Source organism: Oratosquilla oratoria, chromosome 25, assembly GCF_046742065.1.
Source record: "Oratosquilla oratoria isolate Oo_2021 chromosome 25, ASM4674206v1, whole genome shotgun sequence".
Taxonomy (NCBI): domain Eukaryota; kingdom Metazoa; phylum Arthropoda; class Malacostraca; order Stomatopoda; family Squillidae; genus Oratosquilla; species Oratosquilla oratoria.
In genome coordinates, this window is record NC_134801.1 from 27,356,606 (window position 1) to 27,376,018 (window position 19,413).

General features: G+C 42.2%; 1 protein-coding gene across 2 annotated transcripts in view; it reads right to left on the reverse strand.

Annotated features, from left to right (window-relative positions):
* Positions 1–4,924: 4,924 nt before the first annotated feature.
* The window catches only part of LOC143038879 (glucose-6-phosphate exchanger SLC37A4-like), a 59,212-nt gene continuing 44,723 nt past the window's right edge, over positions 4,925–19,413 (reverse strand). Inside the window, exons 8-12 of one of the 2 annotated variants that reach the window (XM_076208546.1) lie at positions 18,070–18,155; positions 15,844–15,951; positions 15,462–15,600; positions 8,090–8,294; positions 4,925–7,193 (exon numbers count right to left, since the gene is read on the reverse strand). In XM_076208546.1, the coding sequence (XP_076064661.1) occupies positions 8,137–8,294; positions 15,462–15,600; positions 15,844–15,951; positions 18,070–18,155 (491 nt within the window). In that variant the 3' untranslated portion in view covers positions 4,925–7,193; positions 8,090–8,136. Of the gene's footprint in view, positions 7,194–7,223; positions 7,704–8,089; positions 8,295–15,461; positions 15,601–15,843; positions 15,952–18,069; positions 18,156–19,413 lie in introns of those variants that run through there. The other variant, XM_076208547.1, reaches the window with a different exon arrangement.

Sequence of the window (19,413 nt, forward strand, 5' to 3'; positions counted from 1 at the left end):
CCTGTACAATCAGGTCCAGTCTTCAGATCCACAGTATCTCTTAGATGGTGGAGCACTACTTCAACGCCTCCCATGGCAAAAAGGTCACACATTTGATGAGATCTGTGCCCAATACCGCAGATATGTCACAACTAGATATGGAAAAGCATGCATTGTCTTTGATGGGTATGAAAGTGGTCCATCCATTAAGTGGTAATACGTTCCTTTTCACAACAACCACACCATCCTCTGCGATATCAGTATCGGCGACCTACGACCCCTCACCCCAGCCGCCTTCTTACGTCAAGTGTTCAATTTAATACACGGCCTGTCTCACCCTTCAATGCGCGTCACTGCGGAGCTCCTGAAGCAGAAATTCATCTGGCACAGCATCTCCAAGGACGCAAAGGGGTGGGCCAGATCCTGAATTCCCTGCCAGCAAAGCAAAATTCATCGCCACACTGAATCAGGCGTCGGATCTTTCCATCAGCCCCGACGACGCTTCGCACATATTCATGTCGACGTCGTCGGCCCACTTCCCCCGTCGGAAGGCCATCGTTACCTCTTCACCACCAGTGATAGATCGACCCACTGGCTGGAGGCCATCCCCATAAAGGATAGTACCACCTCATCCTGCACTACACTACAGCTCTCTTCAGTGGATGGATTGCCAGATTTGGCCTCCCGGAACACGTCACCTCCGACCGAGGAACTTGCTACACGTCGCGGCTGTGGCACTCCCTCGCTGAACTCCTGGGTACCACAGTCCACCACACTACCTCCTACAACACTGCAGCCAACGGCATGGTCGAGCGAACCCGCTGCTCACTCAAAGCATCTTTTATGACACGTTGCAACAACGGCTCCTGGCTACCCCAACTACCATGGGTGCTCCTTGGCCTTCGGACAGCCATCAAGGACGACCTCAACGTGTCTCCAGCAGAGATGGTCCTCGGCCAAACTCTTGTCGTGCCCGCCGAATTCTTCCCTCCACAAGATTCTCCCGAGAGCCTGCATCAGCTGCGACGCACTGTCGGCAAATTCGCTCCACGTGTGCCGACACATCACCTGGAGGTGAAGGAATACCTCTCAAAATACCTCCACACCTCGACGCACATTTTCCTGAGGACGGACGCTCACACTCCACCACTCACCCGCCCTTACGTCCTTACACTTGCCCCCATCTTGTCCTTGAACATAAGAACAAGACCTTCCGCATCTCCACCTCCGGCAGGCCAGAATGGGTCTCCATCGACCGCCTAAATCCGGCAGACCTCAGCCCATCAAATTCTCACATGCAGGACGCCCTCTGAAGCCAAGGCAATTTTGAGAGGGGAATATTATACACACTACGATGATCACGTGGCCTGGAACGCGCATGATGTCGCCCACGACCTGAAGCTTTTCTGCCGGTGCCAGCCTGCTTGACCCGACCTAACCTAACCCAGTGCAATTATGTAATTACGCACCACGGCCGCATGTAAAATCAGTTCACTCGTACCTTACAATAAAGGAGACAAACTCACCAAAACCTCTTTCTCTTCACCACAGTAGCATCGCTACAGTGCCATCTTTGTCGTTGCTAATTGGATTCTTTCTATTTTCCATATATTCTTTTTTGTACTGGGTGTCCATAGTGTCGCAGCGTACTCCAATCCTGGTCTTATCAGTGTGACTAGTATTATTTTTTACCATTACCTCATCCAAGTAATTAAAAGGCACCTATATTGATCTTGGTAAATTGAAGGTTTTTCCGATTGTTATTATTTTTTCTATCTGCTTGTCTGGGGAAATGTATGGTGATAATTACTCCCAGATCCTTTTCGGATTTTTTTTTTTTTCCCCTTTGCATCGATTTTATATTGTCCTGATATTCTTTTTTTTACTTTTTCCAAATTCCATTATACTACAGTTCTTAATGTTGAAGTTCACTTCTCACTTTTGACTCTATTCCCAGACCTTGTCCAGGTCTCTCTGTAGTGATTCACAATCTTTTTCCGTACTTACTTTCTTTAGTAGTTTTGCGTCATCTGCAAAGAATTTCATGTAACCGTCTAAACCTTCATCCATGTTATTTACGAGTACATATGTAGCAAACATCATCGGAGCCAATACAGAACCCTGTGAGACTCCACTTATAATTTCTTCCCAAGTAAAGTTTTTATCTCTGAGCACTACTCTCATTTTTCTCCCATGGAAGAAATCTTCCATCCATTTAAATAATTTTCCGTGTATACTTCCTGTTGTTTCGATTTTTCTTAATAGTTTTTTGTGTGGTACTTTATCAAACTCCTTTTGTAAGTCCAGGAAAGCACAATCTGGCCACCTGTCCCTTTCTTGCATTATATGTAACCTTAAATAGAAACAGATAAAATTTGTGGTACATGATCTTCCTTGTTTAAAACAGTATATTGTTCTCCTCCAGTTGTTTTGTCCATCTACTTTTGATGACTTTTTCACAAAATTTGGCCATTGTACTTGTAAGGGAGACCGTTCTATAGTTTGTTGGGTCTTCCTTGTCTCCCCCTTTATATATTGGCACGATATTAGCATTTTTCTAGTCATGCGATACCTTTCCTTCTTCAAGTGAGCAATCTATTATCTTATATATTTTGTCCCTTAGTTCAACTATACATTTTTTTTTAGTATCCAGTTTGCAATTCCGTCTGGGGTTTATGATTTTCTGACATTTATGTTCATTATTTGATCCCTTATTTTTTTTTTTCTGTGTGACAATTACTTATTTTATGGGGGGAGTCTTTCTCCCCTTCCTTCATCCCAATTGTGTATGTTTTCTTTTGTGAATACAGATTTGAGATGTTCATAATTTTAGCCATTTCTATATCCTCTGTATAGTCTATGTTCCCTTCACGTAGTTTTACTATTTCTTGTTTATTTCTTAGTTTACCATTTACATATCTGTAGAATAATTTAGGTTGATCTTTACATTTGTTTATTATGTCTTTTTCATATTTTCTTTTTTCTTCACTGTGTATTTTTACATATACATTTCTTAGTTTGATATATATTTGCAACTTTTCAGTTTTTTTTTAATCTTTTCCAAGCTTTGTCTCTTCTATATTTTGCTCCACTATATTTCTTGTTATACATACATACATACATACATACATACATACATACATACATACATACATATACCAAGGCTTTTTCCCCCTTACAAGGGAGGTAGCCAAAAAGAAAAAGGCATAAAATCATTCCCACCCATTCCATCCCTGAATACACTCCACACCCCTCCACCCTCCCTCTTGTATGGATAAAGAAATATTCCTAGCACTATATACAACATTGGTAAGACCCCTTATGGAGTATGCTGTACAAGTCTGGTCCCCGTATAAAAGAAAAGACATTAACATTTGGAAAAAGTCCAAAGAATAGCCACTAAACTTGTTCCCCAACTAAGAGAAATACCCTACAGTGAAAGACTGGATGCCTTGGGACTAACCACCCTACAGGCAAGAAGAATACGCGGGGACATGATTGAAGTTTACAAGATGCTCAATGGAGACGAGGATATTGACTGCAGTCAATTCCTCCAAATTGAACTGAGAGAAAGGTATGAGACCAGAGGGCACCAGTGGAAACTAAAGAAAACAAGGTACAGAACAACCAAGAGAAGTAACTTTTTTTGACGCCAGAGTAGTAAACAAATGGAACAGCCTACCGGAAAATGTAGTTAATAGTGCAAGTATCAACATGTTTAAGAATAGATATGACCGGTGTACTGTAGAAATTAAGAGAAGACCATGTTGGCATACGTTACTTGTAATTTTTTCCCTCCTTGTTTTCTGTTTCCTGTGTTTCTTTTCTCTTGATATACCATTTTCTCAGCGTCAAGTCCAGCAATTAAAAAAAATCGTCATTTTCAGTCTCCGTTCTTATCTCGTTTTTTTTTTTTTTTTTTTTTTTTTTTTAAGATTAATTTTTGGTATCCTTTCTTTCCTCATCACTCATCTCATTTTTTATCCATATATTTTTGTAGTTTTCACTTTTTGCCAAATTTGCTGTTTTTGTTAATACTTCTTCCGCCATTATTTGTGACCTTAGTTTAATTTTGGAGGTATATTTCTTTCTTTATAGTATAGTCCCATTCTATGCACTTCGACTTCTTTTTCCATATCTTGCCCCTCCTCTTGCATCTCTTTCAGAATTTCTTTTGCTATTTCTTTCTTCTCTTTTTCTCTTAAGTATCTAGCTACATTGTTGTTGTTGTTTTTTTCATCTACTGTGTCCCTGATCCAATTTTCTTTATCTTTTATTACTTTAATAACGGTTTCCTTGGAATTTTCTTCCACTTGTTGTTGTCCAATTTCGTTGCCTTCGCTCGCACCGCTCCACGCAATTAGTTATATTCTGACAAATATTATATAAAATATATATATAAATATATATAAAATATTATAGTTCCTGGCTATATATATGAATATGATATATATGATATAATATATATATATATATATATATATATATATATATATATATAATATAAAATATTATAGTTCCTGTCTTCCTTGGCGTTTCACAGTTTTCTTCAGTGTTTCACAAAGAGAAAACGGACCCAGCCTAATGACGTCAGAAGCTGCGCACAATAATTCAAACGGTCTGACCTGTATATTTAGACCTTGCTCCAGAGCTCGTTCTAGACGTCCGTACCAGACGGGTATAAGTGTGTGTGTGTGTTAATATGTATAAGTTCTAGTGCCAAATTGCAATACCCCATGCTAATCACAATCCATAAATTTATATCCGTCCAGTCAATGTAGATTTGATCATCTCCGTTATCTTCTGTAATTTTTTTTTCAGATTCTTCCATTTAGAGTCCTAAACCATGATTTCAGATGGAAATGGTTGCCGTTGCTGGCGACTAATTTCACAGCACGTCCATCCTTCTCTGAGTTGCCGGTACTGCGGTCTAGATATAAAGTAAAACATTTCACAGTTTATTTCCCAAGAAAGTTACAATTGACTATTGTACAACATTATGTTTTCATTTACATTTTTTTCAAAATATTATTTTTAGAAAGAATGACATGTATAAAAAGTAATTTTAAGATATCAGTTTCTGCTTACAAAACAGGATATTCTATAAAAAGGATCTAAGAGCAGAAAATAAGAAAAGTTAAATCCTATAATGCAACAGAGTTCAGTTATAAAAAGGCATTATTAAGTAAATCTAAAGAAGATATGATACCTCTGATTTTTTATGCGAAGTTCTACATCATACTGGAAGCAATAGTTGCTAGTCTTTTTTCATGTATTCCTTGGCAGCTAATACAGACACGGGTATTAGTGCCATTTTGTCAAAATTTATTCAATTTTTCTCCAAATACATTGTATAAATACTCGTCAATTATATAATGAATTAGTACTAAATTTCCCAAATGAACTCCATAATTTACAGATTTATTGTCTGATATATTATTGAGGCCTTGTATTCGTTCTAGCTATTGTAGACTTGGCGTCCGCACAGGGAATTGCGGCGTAACCAACATTTTGAGCACTGTTTCTTGTTTGATTCCCAACTTCTGTGCACAGTAGCACAGTAGCTTTCGTGCACAGTAGCTTTCACAGTAGCTTTCGTGATCACATGAAGAACACTACAGTTCCAACTAGCTGATATTCATGCACTGTTTCTTGTTTGAATCCCAACTTTCGTGATTATATGAAGAATAACATTTCCAAATGACTGATACAGATACCTATTAATTTACAGCTATGTACAACCGATAAATTATATCTTCTCCACGTAAAGAATGAATAGTTTTGCCGTGAACGCAAACATCACTTAACCTTTGAGAGGGTTAGGGATAATTTATGTTATAGACTGCCGTGTGCAACATCAGTTGGAGTATTTTGTGATGCAACATAGAGATCTTTCACGCAGTGAAAGTCATATTATTTATTTGTTATCGCTAGGAACACGATCTAGCCTGATCTAATTCACTGTAGCGCACCAAAAGATTTTAAGTTCCACTGGGATCTTGGTACCGTTTTCTACGTTTTCGTTCTATCACAAGCTAGTAATGAAGGTCGTCAACTCAGTAAAACTTACATCTTCAAAATGATCGATGGAATCAAATGGCTTTTGGAATTCAACCAAATAAACCTGATATTGTATTTAACTGATCTTGACATACGTTAGAAATGTAGAATTATTATTCAGTTTTCATAATGATGCTAAATCAAATTTGGTCTAATGAAAAAAGTGGTATGAATTCAAAATCTCCCTTAAAACAGTGAGGAAGAGTGACTATAATAGTAACGATTTTCTAACGAATATGAGTCAATTTCTCTAGCGGTAATTAAATATATAGGCAAGAAAACATAAATCACAGGCAGATTATACTTAAAAAAGACAAGAGCCCAGGTAGTGACGCTTTTCATGGTTTAAATTACAACATAGCTCTGTAAAAAGCCAACCTGCTAGCAGTCGGTGAGCATAAATAATTGACATTGAGAAGTTTTTGAAATTTTGGGTACCTCCCCCCCCACCACCACCACCATACATCCAAATGACAAGAAAAACCTTATGCACCGATAAGCTTTTCTGTCACCTTGACAACACGACAGGATAGCGAGGCGCATACAACTTGTGTTCGTGTTATAGTCAAGCTTGATTACCACAAATTAACAGGTTATCAAAATTCCACCCGAGTAATTCTAATAATTTTATGGAAGCGTGATATAAATTACCTACATGTTAGATATACTAGTCCTTTTTATATAATTTTTGACACCTCCATGCTAATTTTGTATATCCTGCCACTACATGATTGGGATATGTCTCGCAAAAATTATTCTTCCAAATTCCGCCCAAGGTCCTCTCCGGGCTCACTGCACACGTCGCCCACAACAGTCTCCGCCAATGATAGACGGGGAAATGTAAATACTTATCAAATCATACTGGTTTCTTCCAATTCGTTTCAGGTATTTTGTGAATTCCCTAGAGTTTATGTTGCTCGTCGTCTTGTGTTCTTTGTTTTACTTTTTACAGTAAATGCCAATGTTGATCCATCTTTCCCCTGTCGGCGTCGTTGACCCATCAGGCTGAGTATTCACGACTTGTTTCCTCTCCTTATTTGCTGCCTTTTTGTAAAATATTCTAGCCGTCTCACCATCTCATTTGTGCTGGGTAATGATTTGTCACTCGAATCAACTGGATATTCAAGAAGACTCAGCCAAGCTAGCACAGTGGTCTGAAAAATTGTTAATAAAACTGAGTTCTGGTAAGTGTGAAGTATTGTACATGCGTTGGAACAACACAAAGCGTTCCTTTGCCTGTAGGATGCTCACTGGCCGAGCGGGTTACAGCGTCATTACCTAAGGCGGTTGTCGAGGTGAAGGCAGATAGAACCCTGTCGCCAGCTAGTAGGAGCAAGGGCTTGATTACTTTAAATCCACGCTACAAAGTAAGGGCCACCGGCCTAGCCTCATAATAGGGGTAGTTATGGGATGTTAAACCGAATGAAAACTATACTTTTGGAAATACTTTAAACGAATTAGAAAGCGAAAAAGACCTGAATCTGACTGAATCTTCGGCTCTACAGGAATGACAAGAATGTTCTTTTGATAAAAAAAAAAATCAATAACAGACTACAGAGGTAATTACTCCGTCTCAAAGAAAAAAGATTGATTAGGTTATGTTTATTCACAGCAACGTCGGCTTCAGTCCTACGCTCCTCCTGGCATGTTCCTCGCCTTGTAACCTGCATTACAAAGAAAACTAGCATAAAATCATAACTGGAAAAAATGTAGAAAGATGGCAGATTCAAAGTCAATAGGTGCGTTTGAGCAGTCTACACTCGCACTAATTGAATTACAAAGAACTTGTACCTTCAGAAAAAGGGGAGGGGGGTGTTGTGACACTTTCTTCACACCAACATTTGACTTTTGATTAATTGGTATGATTATTTTTCAAAAGTGGTCCTATTACGAGCATTTTATCTTTTTTTATTTTATCGATTAATAAATTTATTCATCTATTTGTTTGTCCATTTATTTATCTATCTAAATATTTTATTCATTTACACATTTAGTAACATACTATTTTTTCCACTGTTTGAAATAAGTAGATAGAAAATGCTGTCCTTACCTTTTTATGGTCTAGGGATGAGAGGACTGGACTTGAATCCTATAGGGTTATTGAACCTTGGCTTTAGGCATAATGTGGAGGCGGCCAGAGGAGAGAAGGACGGCGACGATGGACATCGAGAGAGCTTCCAGGAGAGTGAAGACACCGCTCCACGAGTAAACTCGGGCGACCTGGCTCAGGGGCCAACCGGCAGAAATTGCCCCCACTGTATTGAAATGAAGAAAACAAAAAATATCTACTTAAGCAAGGTGATTGCGTTTGTCGTACTGATATAAGCTATATATGTGGGATTCTAGTTCGCCGTGAACAATGAAAAGTGAGAGAGAGATCTTTAGCAGAGTGAGTTTTGCAGATTGGGCTTTCTATGTGATGGAAGATGAACAGTATTCATGTTTACCCTTATAGTTTTACAGCTTCATTTGCTTTGTGCATTGCCACAAAAAGGCATTGGTCTTTTTGTGGCAATGCATCGTTCCGCTACAGTGGCCTTGCTCACAAAGCAAAGATATTCAGTACTAGAAAAATAATGCTTCTAAATTGCAAGCAGGTCGAAGATGTTGCTTACTGCTACTGGTACCAAAGGAATTGTTTAATTATTTGATCAGCTCGTGTACACACACACACACACACACACACACACACACACACACACACGGTTGGTAGAGTCCCAGACTGTCACTTCGGCGGTCAAGGTTCGAATCCTGCCAAGGGCTGAAAAAAAATTCAGTATCGCTGCGCTTCGAGTCGTTACTCTCTCGTGGGCGGGGAGTTGTGTGTGTGTGTGTGTGTGTGTGTGTGTGTGTGTGTGTGTGTGTGTGTGTGTGTGTGTGTGTGTGTGTGTGTGTGTGTGTGTGTGTGTGTGTGTGTGTGTGTGTGTGTGTGTGTGTGTGTGTGCGTGTAAGGTCAAAGCATTACCCATAGATCGGTCATACGAGCTCTGAGCTCTCTTCCGGGAGGGAAATAGCTGTCGATCACGAGTCCAACACGTGTTCCAAAAGACCAAGGTGAATCACACACACACACACACACACACACACACACACACACACACACACACACACACACACACACACACACACACACACACACACACACACACAACTCCCCGCCCACGAGAGTTGGAGTAAGAAACACCAGGAGCGTTAGTCTGAGTTTATTCCTGACTAGTTTCGCAGATGCTTTGAAAAAGCACATCTACGAAACTAGTCAGGAATAAACTGAGACTAACGCCCTTGGTGTTTCTTACTCCACTTACATCATACATATATATATATATATATATATATATATATATATATATATATATGTGTGTGTGTGTGTGTGTGTGTGTATATATAATATATATGTATATATAAATATAAATATATATATATATATATATATATATATATATATATATATATATATATATATATGTTAAAACTATAATTATTACATCGCTTGCACGAAAAGATCGAGGCTGGCGCTGGCTGGCTTGTTGTTGTGCAGCCATATCACACTATGGTGGGAACACAAGCTGCTATGTTTACTCCTCATTAGACTTTGCGCTATGTCGAGGTTATGTCTAGACATAAGCATTTAGGTAGCCGACATAGGGTGTAAGAGGCTCGTAGAATGGGCTCGTAGATAAAGGTAGACAAGTGAGGTAGATAGAAGGGTAGGTGGCGAGAATTTCTTTTTTATGAGTTGGGTGTTTGATAAACAACAGCTCATAGGCGAAGGAATTGCACAAGCTCACTCCTCGCCTAAATGTTTAGAAACAGTCGCCAAGGGCCCGATTTCATTGCTGTATAATGTTCATTTTATTGCTAAGGTAACACTATGTAAACTAAGTCAGTTTGTGCATTGATTTCGCGATCGCTTGAGTAAGCAGTATTGCTTACGAGTTTGTAACAGTCTTTCTGATTGGGGGAAAGAGTGGAGGAGAAAGTTCAATTGGTTCACGAGTGTGAAATCGCGCCCTTGAATATAAAAGTGGGGATCATTGGACTAAAGAAATAATGACGTCATTGCAGAACTGACCTAGTAAACAAATTGAGGATTCCTGTCGGGAGTCCCTTGGTGTAAGCTCCGTTTAATTCCCTTTTCTTAGAGTAATAATAACTGAAACTTCCTGCAGATGAGAATAGTGACTAATCATACGTAACAAAGACAGTGGTAAAAAGAAAGCAGAAAGTGAAAGACGTATTATAAAAAAGTAAATGCACGAAAGAAAGACAGCACGTAGAGACGACAACAGAGTGGTGAAAGGGGACCAGAGAGGTGAACAGTGGTGACAGAGGTAACATAGGTATTTAGGTAAAATCTCCGCCATTTTTGAAGATTTATACCTTTACTTTATAAATTCGACCCCTGAGAAGTTGAGAGAATGGTCATAAGACGTCACGAGCTCACGACATATCTATTGTCTAGCTAGAAGTTCTTATGTGTTCGCCAGATTCCTTAACATAACTAATTTCATGGTTTTTGAAAAATAGGTGATCAGGCCCAAGATTCGACATGGTTTCTCTAATAAGAGAACACATGGCGAAACCCTGGATGCGTCCACCGAAAGTGTCGAGAAATCTTGAAATAAGCTGTGTAGACCGATTGAATGTGAAGGTTTATCACTCAATCAGATGGACGACGCTGACGAAACTGATTAGTTATCTGATTTGTAGCTATCATTGTAAACCAATAAATTATATTAATATACATACTGTTTTTATAATATTACCTGCCATATGTCAGGTCAGGGTATGTCCCTGCTACTGGTAAAATGTAACCCGGTACAACCTGCCGCATGGGTAGATGGAACCCAGCCCAGTAAGGCTACTCATCTAGGAGAAGGAAAGCTTTGATCCCAAACCTCCACTACCTTGTGGATTATCCACCAAGGGAAGTGCTTCGGGAGTAAACCCTGAGGAAAAATTCGGAGATGGAGTCCCTGCGGCGGTTCGAAGCTGACCTAAGTAACGTTCCGGCAACTCCTGCGACACTGAAACTTCATCCTGGCAGACGTCAGGACGCCCCTCCTCGGTGCTAACTTTCCCACTCATTACAGGTTACTGGGTGACGTCGCCAACAGCCGCCTAGTCTGCGCAGCTGCATCCGCCTTGACACTTCTGCAAATCGTGTCACAACCAACCACGGTCGCCGCCAGCGACGTTAGAATGCCCTACACCCACCTGCTCATCACGGAATTCCCCGATGTCTTCAAGCCTGAGCTGCGAGAGACACCACAGACGCCAGCTAAACATGGCGTGCACCACTACATCAAGACGTCTGGGCCCCCGGTATTTGCCAAATACCGCCGCCTACCGCCCGAGAAACTCGCCGTCGCCAAGAAAATCTTCCAAGAGATGGAGAGACTAGGCCTCTCCTCTCCATCTCGTCAGAAAGAACGACGGTTCCTGGCGCCTCTGTGGAGACTACCGGTGGCTGAACATGATAACGGAACCTGACTACTATTCACTCCCAAACATCGCCGACGTCACCACATACCTCAACGGCGCCAAGATCTTTTCGACACTGGACCTCCTGAAGGGCAACTACCAAGTTCCGGTACATACAGACGACATTCCTGAAGACCGCCATCACCATCCCCTTTGGAACGTACACCTTTAATTACTCCTGCTTCGGCTTGCGAAACTCAGGTGTGACCTTCTAGCGCCTAATGGACGGCATCCGTGGCGACCTCAACTTCTGCGTCTACTACGTTGACGATATCCTGGTATTCTTCAACTTGTCTAACCAGCATCTCTAACACCTGTGGACCATCCTCGAGCTTCTCCAGGACAACGGCCTCGTCGTCTGTTTCGAAAAATGCAGCTTCAGAAAAAAAGTCTGTCCCGTTTTTGGAACACCTCATCTCTCCTGACGGCGTCCGTCCCCTACAGAAAAAAGTCGCCGCAGTCGACAAGTTTCCCAAACCCATTACCTTCAAAGCCCTGCAGGAATTTATTGGGATGGTCAACTTCTACCACCGCTTCCTCCCTAACATCGCGCAAACGCTGCACCCACTCAATAACGCCCTTCACGGAAAACTGAAGGACCTCCAGTGGAACTCCGCCATGGAAGCTGCCTATTTCAGTGCCAAAGAAAGCCCCTTGCCCGTGCCACCACCCTCTCCTTCCCTTCACCAGGTACCCAGCTACAGATGTCAACGGACGCAAGCAATGTCGCCATAGGGGGTGTGCTTAAACAAATCCTCCGTGGCACACCTACACCCCTCGGTTTCTTCAGCAGGAAACTCTCCAAGGCTGAGCTCAACTACAGGACCCTCGCCATCCACCACGCCGTCCGGCACTTTCGCCACTTCCTGAAAGGCTCATCAACACCGACCATCAACCTTTGATGCATGCCTTCACAAAACAACAGGACGCCTGGTCTGCCAGACAGCGCCGCCACTTCTTCGCTATCGCCGAGTTCAGTTGTACCATCAGGCACGTCCCCAGTACAAAGAACCCTGTCGCAGACACCCTCTCCCCAATAGCCATCGACACAGTTCAACTCGGCCTCGACTACGCAGCTATCGCCAGAGAGCAACGGGAGGATCCTGAAACAGGACATCCATTACACCTGTTAAGTGGCAGGACGTTCCTTTCCACGACAATCACACCATCCTCTGCGACATCAGTACCGGCCACCTACGACCCCTCATCCCAGCCGCCTTCCGACGTCAAATGTTCAATTCAATACACGGCCTGTCTCACCCTTCAATGCGCGTCACTGCGAAGCTCCTGAAGCAGAAATTCATCTGGCACAGCATCTCCAAGGACGTAAAGAATTGCGACAGATCCTGCATCACCTGCCAGCTAAACAAAATTCATTGTCACACTGAATCATGCATCGGATCATTCCATCAGCCCCAACGACGCTTCGCACAAATTCATGTCGACGTCGTCGGCCTACTCACCCGGTCGGAAGGCCATCGCTACCTCTTTACCACCATTGGTAGATCGACCCACTGGTTGGAGGCCATCCCCATAAAGTATAGTACCGCCTCGTCTTGCACTACAGCTCTCTTCAGTGGATGGATTGCCAGATTTGGCCTCCTGGAGCACGTCACCTCCGACCGAGGAACTTGCTACACGTCGCGGCTGTGGCACTCCCTACAACACTGCAGCCAACAGCACGGTCGAACGAACCAACCGCTCACTCAAAGCATCTCTTATGGCACGTTGCAACAGCGGCTCCTGGCTACCCCAACTACCAAGGATGCTCCTTGGCCTTCGGACAGCCATTAAGGACGACCTCAATGTGTCTCCAGCAGATGGTTCTCGGTCAAACTCTCGTTGTGCCCGCCGAATTCTTTCCTCCACAGGATTCTCCCGAGAGCCTGCAGCAGCTGCGACACACTGTCGGTAAATTCGCCCCCATGTGTGCCGACACATCACTGGGAGGTCAAGGGACACCTCCCGAAACACCTCCACATCTCGACGCACGTCTTCCTCACACACCACCACTCACACGTCCCTACACTTGCCCCCATATTGTCCTTGAACATAAGGACAAGACCTTCCGCATCTCCATATCCGGCAGGCCAGAATGGGTCTCCATCGACCTCCTCAAACCAATACACTTCGAAATTTCCTCTACCAAATTCTCGCGTGCAGGATGCCCTCTGAAGCCAAGGAAATTTCAATGGGGGAATATTGTACAAACCGCGATAACCACGCGGCATGGAACGCGAGTTATGTCGCCCACAAGGCTACACCTTATGCGCCTATGACAGTGCGATTCTGCTTGACCCGACCTAACCTAATCCAGTGCAATTATGTAATTACGCACCGCGGGTCATTACATATAGGTTCCTGGCCGCATGTAAAATCAGTTCCATAACCAACACAGCGCTCCCAAAGGTCGCTCTCCACTCCAGCTCTCTCGACAAGCGCCCAGCAATCCTCGCCGACCAGTGGCGGCGAGGAGACTTTTCTCCTTTGCTGCTGCCGATCTGGCACAAGGCTGACCTCTTCGTTGGCGTCGGCAGGCGGGTTTACACCAAAGACAAATACACACATTTCCCAAGTCACGTAATTCTCTGTTTTCAGAGTTGTGCTTGGATGAAAAGAGATACACGCACACTTGCTCGCTGGCTTAGCAGAGGCCCACAATTCAACTCTGATTCAGAGCCCTTGACTCTTCTCCGGCTGGTCGCGGGAGAGGAATTGGGGAGCCTCTCTTGCCGACCGGCCCGCACCCACCCCCTGGCCTCTTCGCTGACGCTGGCGAGCGGGTTTGCACTTTTGACATTTACACACAATTCCCAAGTCACGTAATTCTCTACTTTCAGAGTTGTGCTTGGAATGAGAAAGATAAGACTACATCCGCCCGCCTGACCTCCCACCCACCCTCACACCGCCATTGGATCCACTCTCCTAACTACGCTTCGGATATCGCTCTCTCATCGCTCAAGCCTAAACCTGGGGCTAAACAGGAACGCCCATTCCCAACCTGGGGCTAATCAGGAACGCGCTCTCTAAACGCGGGAAGTGAACTCTACTCATTTCCCGTAAGATACATACACACACCTCTCACGAACATAACCACGCCCCACGCACAAACATCTACACATACTTTTTCTAAAATTAGCTTCCTTTCTAACTTTCTCTTATACTACATCTTCTCATTTCAGTTTACCTTCCACTAAAGATTCTTCCGTTTTTCCACCTTTCTCTACCACTACGCCTCCTACCATTTTCTCAACTTTTGGTGATTCTAATCCCAGGCGTCGGCGCCGCCGTCCAAATTCCCTGCCCATTTCTCCTGAGCCACGACCACCAACCGCCCCTAATCGGTCGCTCAATCGCCCGGTGGCAAAAGCCCTCTTTTATACACTACTTTCTTTATATTTTCTTACAGACATTCTTCCCCTCCCACAAAAACCGATCCCGCGCAAGCGGGTGGTCTACCTAGCAAGTTGCAATTCGCAAGTCAGGTCCATACAAATAAAGGAGACGAACTGACCAAACCTCTTTCTCTTCTCACAGTAGCATTGCAAGAAGAAATTGGAGAGGTGGCTAGCCACAAAATTTATGCAAATTGTCAGAGACAAATCATATGAAAATAGACTACACTTATTTTCTCTAATAAGCAGATTCAAGGGAACTTGGTATACGTCTTCAAGACTTTGAATAAAGCTGATAACGTCAGAATTTAAAATATGTTCACACTCAATTAACTATACTATTTGACGAGAAAATGTTGCCATAAGCTGTCGGGGTTTCAAATTAACCTTAAAGTATCATTATATAAAACTATGAATGATAAAATGCAGATGGATGTAGGTGAAAGGTTCTAATGTATATGAATAAGTGTCAAAAACACAGTGAGAGAGAGAGAGAGAGAGAGAGAGAGAGACGCACGATACGTGAGTATCTCTTGTTCCTACCGTTGGCTGCAAGCGCCACCACAGCGTGAGCGGTGCCGGACAGATGCGTGGGGTACGATTCAGAGGCCACGATACCGAAGATAGAGATGGGTCCAAACATGCTAGCACCGAGCAAGAAACCCACAGATGATACCAGCACCTATAAGAAATGGGTGGATCATGTAGTGTGTACTGCAAACACAGGGTGTGCATGTAAATTAGAGCAGTGTTGTGATGATGCGAACAGGCAACACTCAATAGGCATCGTACTTTCTTTTCACTTGTACATTCTCATTCTCCATTAATTCTACATTCCCGTCCTTCATTGCCCAGCCTTTTACTCATAGCTGTTCTCCACTAGAATCTTCCCTGCTATTTCCCCCCGTTATATTTCCCTTTTTACCTGCGATGTCTCTTCAGTCAGATTATGCTGCAGAAGGTGAAGTCCAACCCCACAGAGCGCCATGAATCCCGCTGCCACTAATAGGCGGGGGTTAATCTTGCCCAGGCGCTGCCGAGTGCCGAGTTGGTTGAGGTGCCGGACGTCACGAGGAGGTTAGCGAGTGGTAGTGTTGACAGATGTAGAGGAGATGATCCGTAAAGAGGGTAGTGGAAGTTACGACGGTGATAGCAGAGCGATGGCGAACAGGAAAAATATTATGTTAGAAATTAGAATAGTGACAGAGGAGGTTATTGACGATTTAAGAGATACTAGTGAGCTGAAAGAGATACATTATATAAATACAAATTGGTGATGCAATGTCAACTAAGTTAACTTTTGTTTACATGTGTGCCTATCTAAAAGATGCATTTTTATAGTGTCACTTTCATAAAACAGAAGCACAATATATAGAATAAATCTCAGGGGTATTCATTCTAGATAAGCGGTCATCTGAGGCTATGAATTTTATTACTAATATATAATTATGTCGGATAAAGTATGTGTGTCACAACTTTGGTGTTGTGACACACTACTCAGCTTTTCCAATTTTGTGTTTCTTTTCGGCCCTTTAGCCATTACTTTTACTTCACTTTGTGAAAGTGTTGGAAGTTTTAAAGCATCCAATAATTACACCTTTTCAAGCGAGTTAAATTTTTACGAGTCCCTCTTCTCCACAACTTTTGTTGTGAGATTTTAACACTAATTGGTTGACAGTGCCTTATTGAGTCTAAGTATCCTCGTTTTTAGTCAGGAATCACCCCATCTCAGCGTACAAAGTTTGTCATCACTCATGCTGAGTGTCTTTAAAGGTTGCTATTATTTTGAAGTGTCTCAAATTATTGACTCCAGTTATTTATTATGTCATTATTATTACTCCTTTACATTTGTGTTACACTTAACACCTTTTTGCCTATGTATCATCATTTGTTCTTATCCTTATTGTTTTATTGGAAAGCTCGCTGCTTTTCATACCCCCCTGCGCACTTACCACCTCTTGTTAAGACTAGTTTAAATTAGGTTAGTTAGGATTATATGTTCCTTTCCTTCTAACTAGTAATTATTTCACATGATTACTAGAATTGCCTCATCTTCTGCCCCGACATCACACCACATTATTTACGTATATTAACGATTATGAAAACACCCGCCAAAGGCGTTGCGTCGGGCAGTACCCATTCTGCCGGCAAAGGAGACACATCCTCTGAGGATGTACTCGTTGAGACTATATGAACACGACAACTGTTCAAAAATTGAATTGAAGACCCAACTGTTGACTATTACGAATTATTTTGACGAGTTGGTGTGACAAAGTTTGTGTTTGTAATGCTTGGTACATCAACGCAGCGTCAATTCTGTGAACGGCAAAGTATGAAATTGCGAGGATCCAGCCGCCGACCATTGCCAACCACGCGTGGATGATTCAACGTGGTCGGCCCACATGCAATCCTGGGCAAAGGATTATCTATCATCGTGTATCTTCAACATCCCATACGTCTGAGAGTGTTTCCCTATCAAAGGACGCTACAAACTTAGTACAGCACTATTGGGATGAACGGAAATGTGTTACGATAAGTATTTATATGGTTTTAGCTTTAGGTATTAGAGTGCGCAGGGTTAATTAGGAAGGTCGTCTCCAACCATGCGTATGTACATTATCTTGGGTTCATGAATTATTACGAATTTACTAAGAATTTTTGTGTTTGTGGGAAATTTTCCCAATTGACTGTGTTGCTACTATGTTTGAATTGTGGAGACTCCTTAAAATACAATAAATGTCAAGTGATAGATTAGGTTTGTGATTTACACCTCGTGTTTGTCACCCCCTCCCCCTTTTTACTGAGAAACACATTCCTTTAGTTTTTCGAAACTACGTGCTTGCAGTGGAAGGGACAAGCACGGCTCCGACTTATTCCCGAAGTTCCTGGATCCTGGATCCCAACTACAGCGATTCCCCTTTCTCAATTTCACAATGTGTGAGAAAGTCTCATGACAGTCAACCTCTTTCCTTCTTCTACTGTCCAGGGATTTTGGGACAATGTGTGCTATAATTATCCCCGTTATTATTGTGATGCAATAGTGCAGATATTGTTATGGAAAAGATCATAGTCGAGGTTATGGTTATGGATGCATGAAAAGGGTTACAGGGTTAAAATGCTGGGAACCATTGAATTAAAGCTTCCAACTCACCAAGGATGACATACGATCTGTCACCACCCCGGCCAAGATGCCACCGCAGAAACCTCCCGTCTCTAAGGCACTGGTAAAGGCGCTCGCTGTGGGAATATAATGATTGTGATAACATTAAAAATGGCAGTATGGTAGGATTTTTGGCAATGGTGTTGGTGGCTGGGTGATGTTAGACTGTAGTGACGCTCTATGTAATAGTGGGGTGAAATGTTATTAACGACAGAAATGGCCTATTAATATTGGCGGTTGTTGATGTCCGCATGGAACAATGAATGGCTTGCACTTCATGGGTTAGCTCTGTACATATGTCATAAGATATTGAAATGTAAACTGTCACCTGTCACATGTTCTGATAATTCTTATCTGTGTTCTTCAACTTTTGAGAAGAAGGCTTTTACTTTTACAAAATCACGGAGACAGCCAGAATAGACATACTAAATAACATACCGTGGCCAAAGAGTTATTCAAAAGTGAAGATTTCTGTCTCATTGGTAAAATGGCTCGGCAACCGAATAACTTAACATGCAAATATAAAAAAGTAGTGTTTATTGTTGATTTACGTGTGCGATGAATACTTGGTGTCATTTATAGTAGAGTATTTTATGTCTAATGCTCACAGTGGATTAGGAATTAATCTAAGTAATGTTCCATATGATTTACGACCATATACTGGACTCGGGTATGTTTATTTGAACGGGTTTTTTTTTTTTTTTAATTCGATCTAGGTCACAATTCCAATCTATAGTGAGCTCTCGGTATCCATTCCTTTGGCACGATGATGCCCTCTACCGATTTAATTCTGGTTGATGTCAGGCGATTTTATTTAGCTAATGGGGTGCCACCGTAATGATTTGGTGGTTCATCTACAAGTTATCACGTATTTGGTGGTATGGGCAGATACTCGTACAGATCAAAGCAGTGAAAAGGTGTACAGCACCTCTCAAAACTGTCTACACTTACAGGCATTAATACACATTTGATGTTGCGACTATTCTATCTTTATCAGTTTAACTAGGGAAATTAAAACCAATTTGTGTATCCTGGCTTTTACTAATCGATAATTGATTACTCAATTTCAGTCTTAACACGTGCCATCTTATGATATAAAAACATATATCATGTTACTTTAATTTATGCCAAGCCTTAGTGATATTCAATTATAAGAGCATATGCTAGTCTCTTCCCGTATTCCGCTGCAATAACAAGGTTTTACTAATAGGTGCCAGGCTACGATACAAAATTTGAGTTTTGGTTATGCTCGGTAATTTTGTTTATGCACGTTTTAATATTCTAAAAAACAACTGGCTATACTTATACACATCCCCCTCACGCTCCCCCTCATCT